Genomic DNA, 10,943 nt, shown 5'->3' on the forward strand with positions numbered 1-10,943 from the left:
AAGCATTTCACGGCTGAGTGAACCCCACGATCCAGAAAATAAAGGTCGCGCCATTCGCGGACCGCTAACCCTCTCTTCGTCGATTTGACAGCATCCACCCCATCGCTGACGTCATAAAATACTTTTGTTTACATTCAATTTTGCCAACTTGATGCTTTTCGCGTCAAATTTAGTGGGTATTCAAAACGCGAAAATTTTTGAGTTTGGTGCTTGGTGCGTTTTTGGTGCTTTTGTTTTTAGTTTGAAGACACCAAATTAGAAAATCTTAAAAAAAATGTACGCACAATTTATAGCAGCCGTAAGTGTGGTAAGCAACTTTACAAAAATTTTAACAAAATCATGGCACGGTGACATAAGTGACAACAAAATATGTGGCAGCACCTTCAATCATGCCAGAAGAAATCGACCGTCGTGCAAGAAACATTGATTTTTATTAATTTGAATCGGAATCCTTACAATAAAATTATGTATGTATATAAAGTCCATAAAATATACCAATAAAAATTTGGTGCTTTTTCAAATTCAAAACTTGGCAATACTGCCTTTTGTTCGATGCTTCCTCTTTTTCTTGTCGAGTTCGTCTTGCGCTCTCATTCTGGTATTTTTTGACGTCACGGCCAGTTGCTCTCAGCTCGATTGGCGCAATCTTGTATTCTATCATTCTTGAGTGAACCCAAGGTACCGATGATCGATTGATTTAAAGGCGTCCCGCATTAGGGCTTCACGATGAAATCCTGTATTTTAGCTGATAAAAATTTTTACTATAGAAAAACTAGATAATCATGAAAGAAGAGGTCGTTGATTAGAGAAATTTCAGTCAGATGTTTCGAATTTTTTAATACTTTTGAGGTAATTATAGTTGAAAACCACATAGATGGTGTATTTTGGAACAAATCTTGTGTCATACCTTGCCAAAATTTGCTTGTAGACCAACCGTTTACGACCTTAGAGAATGCCATGCCATGCGTTTTCTTGTAATAGCAACGCTCGCCAGAAGCAGGTGTGATCTTACCTCTATGGCCGAGGAAAAAACTACACTGTCTGTGATGACACATTTGAACCTTTTCAATAGACATTTCGCCTGGCGTCCACCAAAAGCTTAACTGCACATTAGAGCATTAGGCCTATACTATAGTATGGAATAATGGCATGGTGGCCATCAAGTCAAAATACAAGTTACCTTATACTCCTAAATAAGGACCCAAGAACTGATTTTTTATGCATTTCGGGTGATTTAAGGATCACCCCAAACAAAGCGTAAGAGCTGATAAATAATTTGCCTGATAGAAAAAAACCCGTGCCGTCCCTTCGACGCTCAGAATAAAAACCAAGGGCGCGATGGAAAGATTGGCGGTTCGGCCACGCGTCTGTACTCCATACCAAAAAATCGACTACTCTGCCCCTAAAAGAAGAGAGTGGAAAACACCAGAATCGTGAAGAAGGTGGGTAATAAATTTTTACACGGATGCATCCAAGGTAGACCACAGGGTTGACTACGAAGTTTTTTCTAAAGAATTAAGACTGGAATTATCCGCCCGAATTCCGCACCACTGCAGCGTTTATCTGAGAAAATTTCTAGCTATAAAAAGTGTGGCAATGTACTCAATATACAATATATTATACATGCCGTAAAGAAGATTACGATTAAAATTTTGTCGAATAGCCAAGCGGCCATCAAATCAAGAATTCCTGGCAGCTCTTAATGATATTAGCACCGTCTTTAAGGCCAGCCGCATATGGGTCCCGGGACATGAAAGATATTGAAGGAAATCGCCGGGCCAATGAGGTAGCCAGGAAAGGTATCAAACTTCCACTCAAGAGGCCAATAAATCGTGGTTAGACGAAGGAAGTTGTACAATAACTAGGGTAGCCTGGAGGGCATTTCGATGGTCATGGCTTGTGTAACCGGTCATTGGCTATTTGGTAGGCATGCTTTGAGACTAGGAATATTCTCCCATGCATATTGCAGAAGTTGCAGAGATTAGGAAGAAAAATAAACAGTTCCGGACTTCTTCTGTAGCTGCCAAGCTTTAGCTAAGAGCAGAGATTTTTCTTACGGAACTATTCTGTGTAGGAATAAATTCTATTCCCTTGTGGAAGGGTATCGAGAGCAACTGCATATCATTATGTTTGACTAAGGAATTATGCCTCTTAGGGCCGTTTGCACCATGTCTAGTTAATTCTAACTCCCAGTTAAACATCTTTATCGACGTTATCGACACCCATCATATAACATGTGATCGATAAAGCAGTGGATGTGCTTAACTGAAGGATGTACCTCCAGTTAGCGTTAACTAGACATGGTGCAAACGGCCCTAAATCTATTTCTACTTCCGTTAGTAGACTTTTACCTCCTACCTTGTAGCGTTTTAAGCCAACTGTGCACTAGTGCAAGGTATTTGCTTGGAGGTACCTTTCGCGAATGGAGATAATGCAGCTTGTATTGTTCACTAGCTCAATGTGAAATCTTTACTCAAATACTCGTGGGCAGTGAAGATAATATCTTAAGCGCTTAAATCCACTTCCAATCGGTTACCAAATCACAAAGAAGTAATAGCTAAAATGTACTTTTGAAACTAAAATTCATTAGTGATGAAAGGACTGCGGTCGCGCAAGACATTCGCTCACTTTTACCATCCAAACCTCAGCCAATTATTTAACAACTCACTGCCTCAAGTCTCAAGTTACTGTTGCCGCTTTTAAACACTGACCCACCCAACTAATTAGCCCCGAAGCTAAGGCCTCTATAAATAACTGTCTATGTACCCAACAAACATCAATAAAATATTTCTCCAACCTTGGAGAAATTCATAGTTCTCAAGTTGATATCCAACATTATGCTCCAATTCATCTCTAATTATTTTACTTTCAGTACTTCAATGAAATGTTTAAGACCCATTGGAGAATCATGCTGGTGTTCAAGTGGAGAATCATGCTGGTGTTCAAGTCGAGAACCAGCTATTTCTCAACTTAAGAAACAGTCATTTTTGTTGAGAACGCTTTAATCCTCCACTTCAGGTACTGTTGAGAAACAACGTTGGAGATTTGAGAAATACCTTAGCTCTCAACGTAACCTCAAGTTGAGCTCAAACCTAAATGTTTGTTGGGTAGTTATAAATATGTACAAATAATAATAATAATTAAGTAAATGTAAAAAAAAAAAATATCGCTGTTGCTCGAAAGCGTCTACCGTTCACCGGCTACTTGCTCACAACATTCCACAATTGTGGTGCACTCAAACCAAATCAAATAGCTAAAAACAAATGCAGCCAATGCACTCAAATAACGGCAAATATTACTAGCAATCATATGCAACGATGCTAAAGTGTATTTGTATTGTATATTAAGATTACAACTATGTATGTGTAAAATTTACATTTGTATGTAGCGCTACTTAAGGCATATTTTCATACATTTTTAATGACTTGGTAATTCTAAAATTAATTTTTACCTTATTTTCACTGAAAATCAAATGCAAATTTTTTCGCAATTATTTTCAGCTGTTGTTGCTGCTTGCTGTTTGCTCGATTATGTTTTGTATTGTTTTTTTTTTTCTTTTGCTTCTTCTACATTTGCCAGTTGTCACTAGTTGAGAAAAATGAGATCGTCATATGCACAAAAGGCAAAAGTTGTAGACGTTACACTGGTGGCTCTTGTTGTTGGTTGGTTGACTGACTGGCTTGCTGGCTCACTGACTGTATGCTTGAGCGTTGTTATGGGATTTTTACTTTTTATTCTTGTTGTTTTTTGTTTGTATTTTTATATAAATTTTTTTTATTTTTATTATATCTCGGTGACGAACTTGTTCACTTTTCTTGCTTGTTCAGCGCGTTGTAACATCTATGTATGTATGTATGTGCATTTATTTGTTTATTTCACTTGTCGCTTTTTTCTTTGGAAAATAGTAATAATAATAAAAACACTTTTTCTGCTTATTACTGTTGTTGTTTTCGTGGTTATTATTCTTTGTTTACTTTTATGTATATGGTTCACACTGTATTTGTTGTCGTTTTTGTTATTTTTTTGTTTTTAGCGGGATTTGTTGTACAAATAATTTATTTGCCGCAAATAGACAGACACATACACACATATGTGATGTTTGTATCACACTCACTTCATTTGCGTTAATTTCACTGCTTCCTCTTCTACTTGCTCCGCTTAACAAAGTTGTTCTATTACTTTTGCCGCTTTTGCACTTTTACTTTCATTTGCTGATGCAATTATTTACTTGTTTTAGCTGGCAAATATTTTAATTTATAGACTGGAAAATATGTTATTTGGTCAGAATCGGCACTGTAATCATGCAGTAAAAATATTCGTTATTTTTCTGGTTTTAACTCTTTTTATATAGCTGTGGTCATATGGACCAGCACCTTAAGTCTTGAGGCTGGCTTTAGTATAATGCGCCATTATATTTATTTTTTAAACCGCAGGGAATTTGTTTGATAACATTAGATCAATTCCTTTCAGGTTTCTTCAATTTCTTGGCAATAACACATTATACTAAAGCCAGCCTCCCGACTTAAGCTACTTAATATTTCATTTGACCACAGATAATGTATGTTCATATTGAGAAAAAACTATAATTTTTTTCATTGAAAATTTTTTATATTTATTGTTTATTAGTACGCTATTAATTTTTCACATCAAAAACCTTTTGCCTAACCCTAAATACTTAACAGCTCGTAAAATTTGATTGATTAATAAAAAATTAGTTTAACCAAATTATAAATTATGTGCATTAAGGCGGGCAATTTTTCAATTTTAATGTTCGCGTATAGCTTAGGGTGGTTTCACGTGTAATTCTAAGAAAATTTGCCGAAGAAACCATGGCATGTTAAAAAATTGATTTTTGTTGCTTTAAAATATTCCCGTTTTGTTTTAATTTTTAATCATGCACAAAAAATAATCTGTAATTTTTTTTTAGTTTTAACATTTTTACATATCGAGCCCTAACCACTAAAAAACGTAAGCGACAAAATTTTCTTTTTGATGGCAGAAGTGCATCCAGATGCTACAGGAGCAAATTTTGCAACAAACAAAATTTTGAAAAACACAGTCACTTACGTGTTTTTTGGCGGAATGTACAAAAAAAAATATATTTTTTTAAGTATTTTTTTTTTAATTAGTTATCTATGAATTTTTACATTTAAAAACGTTTGCCTAACCTTTAAAAGTTTCTCGTGAAATATGACAAATTTTTTAAAATTTAATTTAAAAAAAATTCAACTAAATACCTTTTTAAATTCCTATTTAACTCTAATTATTAACTCTTCAAATATTTTTCTTATTTCGATGGTGCTGTGCAATGACAACGCAATTCGAATCCATGTCTAATCTAATTTATTTACTTTAGCAATCCTTGCTGCTTAGTTAAGTAAGGGATAGAAATGGACTAAATATAGTTCTTAGTTTTTCATATAAACACTTAAAAATCCTATTAAAAACAAAAAAAAAACCAAAACAAATACTTAAAAAAAATTTTAGTTTTATTTAAAAAGAAAAAAATTAAACTTTTTTTGCTAATTTGTGTTATGAAAACATATTTTTATAGATTTGCGGCATTTGTTTGAATTAATAAAAAAAAAGTACTATGATTAATTTAAAAAACTGAACTAACAAAAAAATAATTTTATGTAGGTACAATTTTTTTATTCAGAAAACCTTGGTAACCTTTAAATGTTATTTATGGTTTTTACAAACATTTTCATTATGTTTTATTTAAATTGTTCAGTAACTTTTTGAAAAAAAAAATTTAAATAGAGCTTATAAGGTATTTAAAAGTACTTTAAAAACTGAATATTAATATGGCTTAACAATTTTTTTTATATTTTTTTACTTAAAAACTGCTGATAGTTTTCGTATTGAATACAAAAAATGAAAATTTTAAGTTAATAAAACACAAAATTTTGTCCATTAAATCACATGAGTATTACAGTGCGTTTCCACTAACACAAAGAAGCACAAGTTTGACTCTGAATTTCAATTTGTAACTGTTTATACGATTTATCTCAATTTAAATATAAATTTTTTTTCCTTTGGCGAGTTGTAAATACAAGTTGAACTACTTTTAGCATTTACGACAAAAGTGCAGCTTATTTTTAATGAATATTTTATCAAATTTTACTTATTATGAACTACTTGTTTTCCTTCGGTTATTAGTACAAAATTCTTTTTGCTTCCAAACTATTTACAATTGATAAATTCTAGAATCGCGTTCAGGAAATGGATTAAAATTTTCTCCAATTCATTCAAATTGCGATTTGTTCGAAGACACATGGAATAGGTAATACATAGCATCAGAGCAAAAAAAACTGCGTATATTTTGTTATTGGTGTTGTACATTAAAACATCAAAAAAGTTAAAAAATTTACATTTTAGATTAAAATATGAATAGAAATGTCAATTCACAGACTAAACGCACAACAAATCTAATCAGCCACTCTGTTACCTATTGAGAACCGTATTGCGATTTAAGCTGAAATTGAAAATAATGTCTAGTTGCTCAATTAAAGGCGCGTGGAAACATACCAAAAATTTCGAATAGATATCGCCATATTACGAAAAAAAAAACTGGCTAATTATGCAAAAATAGGCGCAGCATATTCATAATGATGTCTGTCTTTTGATATTATTAGCAGAAAATTTTTCTTCCTTGCAAATTTACTCGTCAGCACTTTATATATCAACTTAAACTAGAAATTAACCATTTCTGGGGCAAATTAAAGAACCAATTTAAGACTTGGTGACAATACAGCTTTTTTATCTTTAAAATTGTTGTTTGACTGCACATGTATATATAAGATGATTCAATGGTTATGCATATCTTTCTTAATGCTTTTTGAATTTTTTACAGACAATTGGCAGGCTTTGGCACACTTACAGCCAGTTTCACCAAACTATTTAAGTGGAAATTAACTTTAATTTAATTTTTTATTTAAATCTCATTTTAATTATTTTCAGTTTCAATAAACTATTTATTTAAGTGAGTAAAAAGTGGTTGTAAAACAGACTAGGACTAGCTTTCGCTTTCATTTGTACTGAGAGCTTTTGAAAGCTTTGGCACGCGGTGTTGTAAAAGCAGGGCTGGTATACAAGTAAGCAGCAGATGCACAATGATCAGGTGATTAAACGTGTAACACCTCTGAGTGTGGTTATTCTGATTTAACTTTTATTTAAGTGCAGAGCATAGGTCACTTAAATCAAAATTAAAATTGATTGGTGGAACCGAAATTAAAGTAATTTTCACTTAAATAATTTGGTGAAACTGGCTGTTAGTCATGGAGCGATACTCAATTGAACAACACATACAAGTGACCCAAGCATTTTAGGACATTTTTTGTTCTACAAAAAGTGCGTAATTTTTTCGATCAAGATAACCGGCCATCTGAGTCAACAATGAGCCGTTTGGTGCAGAAATTCGTAGAAACATTGGTGCGTTTTCGTACTGTGCGTAAAGCAGAAAATATTGCTACTACGGAACAAAGTGTGGACCAGATCACGAAAACCTCAATTCGTCAACGTGCACGTTAACGTGACAGGATAAACAACTTTTTATGATCTGAACGGACTATCTGGTTTCAACAGGACGATGCCATTTGCCACACAGCGCATGAAACAATGACCTTATAGCGAACGAAGTTTCCAGATCTTACCAAACAATGAGGTCAAATGGTCGCCAAGATAATATGATTCGACAACATTGAAAAGTATGGTTTATGCTGAAGAACGCGTTATAAATGATATACAGCTCACACCTTGCCAGAAAGTCATGGAAAATTTTGAAATTCATATCCTGCGTTGCCAGAAGAGTTGTGATAGAGATTTAACGGATATTGTGCTTCATACATAAACATCGTAGATTACAAAACATGACGAAAAATAAAAATAGTAAATTAGACAAATTTTTTTGTGTTTTTTATAAAAGAAAATCTGCGGTCTTGTTGAATCATCCTATACATGTAAAGCATATTGTCTGATTTGATGTGAAATTTTTTATTTATTTCTAATTTATCATCACTTCTTTTATATGTAGTCCAGTTTGTTTTCAGCACAAAGATGTAACTTAATATAAAAAAGTGAAAATAAACATCCATTATTTTTTGTTTTAATTACCGTTGCAAAAAAGTTTTCGTTGAAGCTGCTGTTCTTTGTAAATTTTTTTTTGTTCGCTGGCGAGCGTATCTAGTTTAAAAAAAGCGAAAGCGTTAAGTTTGGTTTCAAATTTTCAAAACCCTTTTCTTGTTGTGGTTTTTTATAGTAAAGGCTTAAACAGTTTTTGTGAACAATAATCACTTTTTATTTAACACCAAAACTTCAACTTTTTCCCAATTTCAACAGAAATTACGTTGGTAGTTGGAAAATGAAATGCGCGCGTATTTCTCAATTTCACCTATTTTCTGTTTATTTTGCACACTTTTATACTCTTTTTTAATTTTTATATATTCTCTTACTTGTATACATATTTACACAGACACATGAAATTTCGCTTTGTTTACTTTAAAAACGCTTTAAATCGAGCGCTGTTCCAGCAGCTTCTTCTGTTCACTTCGAGTTGCAGCAAAATTTCAACCAAAATTTTATTTCGAATATTTTTTTGTTTGTTTTTGTTTTTCTGCAAACACCAGCTGGCGTAATCGTAGCGACTTTTTCGACTTCACGCTTATCTTGCTCTTGCAGCTAAACCAAACTGGCTTAGTTGTATTTTTCCAAAACAAAAACGAATTAACGCGGCGGAGGATGGGAAACACTGGCGGTTCTATTAGCGTTGGCTGGTTGGTAGAAGCGATAAAGCATAAATACTTTTTTCAATATTTTTGCTAATTTCAATTTCCCTCTTGCGGGTTGGAATTTTTTCTTTACAATTTTTGGTTCACACAAAAATTATTATTCACACGACGAGAACGCAACAAATATACGCAAAAAGCTGTGCAGTGCTCGGCGCCTGTTCACAGACTGATTTCATGTGCGGCAGCAGCGCGACGGATTGGGCAGCAAGCAGCAGGCAAAAGAAACCAGCCTGCAAGCAATAGAGCAAATATACTCAACGAGCGCTCTCTGACAGCAAGGCAGCACCACAAAAGAGGTGGCGAAAGCAGCCGCGACTGCCATGAGTGAGCAGCGAAACGGGCGATAAGTTAGTTGGGTACAGTGCTGCCAACTATTTTGGAGTAAAAAAATCCAGATTTTTATAAAAACCCGCCAGAAAAAGCTAAATTCCACAAAACAAAAGCCGAAGAATAAATAGGTTCATATTAATTTAATTTTAAGCAAATCATTGGAAACATTACTTGAAATTAAAATTTGAAATCGAATAATATAGAATACAAGTTATGTTTAAGCAAAAAATAAAATTCAATTCTCATATAAAAATTTAAGTGTACCGTTATTTTCTTCATGATCCAATGATCGGATGTAAACCAAATAAGTATGGGACCACATATGAGTTACCGCCTTTTCTTTAAAAAAATAATTATAGAAATCGGTTAACGTGGTCCAAAGTTATGCGGTGACATATGTACATAACAAAAATATATTGCAACGAATTGATGGAGGTTTCGAAGTCGGTTAAAAAGTTAATATAACTTATGTATGAAAATTTCAGTCGAACGTTATTTTTTAACTAAACTTTCAGTTTTCACAAAAGTTAGGCAGGTTACAACTCATTTATAATTTTATATAAATTATCATCGGACTGATTATTATAATCGATACTCTGGTTTTCGTATGCCTTATTTGTTCCAATCATCTTTAAATAACTTCTTGGAATTTCATAGTCTGTGCAGCACTTATTATGCCTTTTAAGACCGTATCTGGAAATTTATGTTATTTAATATAAAACTTCTACACGAGTTGTTTATAAAAATTGTACCTTATACTTAATATAGCATTTATAGTAATTAAGTGTATACTGTTGCGTAGCTTTGTTTTCACCAAGTTTAGCTGACTGAATAATCGTTCCACGTCTGCATTAGACCAAGGTAGTGAAAGTAAATGAAGTGCAAATTCCGCCAAATCGGAAAACAATTTGTTACCACCTGCATCCGTATAAGTTTGAACTTCTGCCCAAAATTGCATTGTATTGCTTATATTATTCCATTTTACAAAATTAATTCTATTATACTGAATTATAATTTTTTCTATCATATCATCACTGTAATTAAAATGTTTTAAAACATCTTCTATCTCCTCATGCGATGCACGTAAAACATTGCCCACTGAAAACATATTAACTTTTTTAATCGTATCGAAATTATCTGGTAACCTGCAATAATAACATTTTTCAAATAATTTTATATTAATACGTATGTATATGCGCATGTTACTATTATACCTTTGTTTTAGTTGGTTGATAAGCACTACTACAAAATTTGTACATATTGTTCTTATATATTTTTCTGATTCCTCGGTTAGCCCAGAGGAGGATTTCATCTCTAATATTTTCTTTTCGAAGTTATATCCCAAATAGCAACTTTTATTGATATATTGCTCAAAATCAATCGAGATTACATCAACATCATTATCTGGGCTAATGATTTTACTTTTTAAAGAATTAATTACAACTGCAAAGTCTTTAAGTAATTTCGTCGGGTCAGTATTGTTACTTTGAAAGCTATTATTAAGAGCAAGTAACTCGGCAAGTATTGGCCTCAAAAACAGAAGGTAGAGATAATTTCGTTCATCTTTATACATTTCGTACAGAATTTCTGCTTTATGACATTTTTCAGAATTGCTAGTAATACCAAAATGTGTCTTCAACTCCAGCCACTGCTGTAGTATTCGCGATACGGTCCCTTCAATTGAAAGCCATCGTGTGTCGCTAACTCTTGGAATTTTTAACGGCGCCTTGAAAACAAAAGATAATCAGGCAGGTTCTGCAATTCATTTCCGAGTGAATTTCAATCAAATTAGCGTTGAAGTCAAATTGACAGGGGTTGAAATTC

General features: G+C 33.2%; 1 protein-coding gene and 1 long non-coding RNA gene across 2 annotated transcripts; both read right to left on the reverse strand.

Annotated features, from left to right (window-relative positions):
- Positions 1 to 3,555: 3,555 nt before the first annotated feature.
- LOC108370645 (uncharacterized) lies at positions 3,556 to 8,447 on the reverse strand. Its single transcript, XR_001848660.1, has 2 exons — positions 8,116 to 8,447; positions 3,556 to 4,293 (listed from the first exon to the last, which is right to left on the reverse strand). It is a non-coding gene; the product is annotated as an uncharacterized LOC108370645 (long non-coding RNA).
- Positions 8,448 to 9,590: 1,143 nt separating this feature from the next.
- Positions 9,591 to 10,936, reverse strand: LOC108370644 (uncharacterized). The gene is made up of 3 exons (XM_017626019.1): positions 10,334 to 10,936; positions 9,872 to 10,264; positions 9,591 to 9,812 (listed from the first exon to the last, which is right to left on the reverse strand). The coding sequence occupies exons 1-3, from the start codon at positions 10,690 to 10,692 to the stop codon at positions 9,656 to 9,658; spliced, it is 909 nt and encodes a 302-aa protein (XP_017481508.1). The 5' UTR covers positions 10,693 to 10,936; the 3' UTR covers positions 9,591 to 9,655.
- Positions 10,937 to 10,943: the final 7 nt, after the last annotated feature.

The sequence above is a fragment of the Rhagoletis zephyria genome, unplaced genomic scaffold (assembly GCF_001687245.7).
Source record: "Rhagoletis zephyria isolate East Lansing unplaced genomic scaffold, Rhagoletis_zephyria_1.1 Rzeph_scaffold_04368, whole genome shotgun sequence".
NCBI classification, from domain to species: domain Eukaryota; kingdom Metazoa; phylum Arthropoda; class Insecta; order Diptera; family Tephritidae; genus Rhagoletis; species Rhagoletis zephyria.

Bases quoted from the DNA above. Each gene is read 5' to 3' on its own strand.
- LOC108370644 (XM_017626019.1), bottom strand. From the start codon at position 10,692: ATGTATAAAGATGAACGAAATTATCTCTACCTTCTGTTTTTGAGGCCA. The intron at 10,265-10,333 runs GTATAATAGTAA...TTATTATTGCAG, and splicing joins ATCAACCAACTAAAACAAAG to GTTACCAGATAATTTCGATA. The intron at 9,813-9,871 runs GTACAATTTTTA...ATAAATTTCCAG, and splicing joins AATGCTATATTAAGTATAAG to ATACGGTCTTAAAAGGCATA.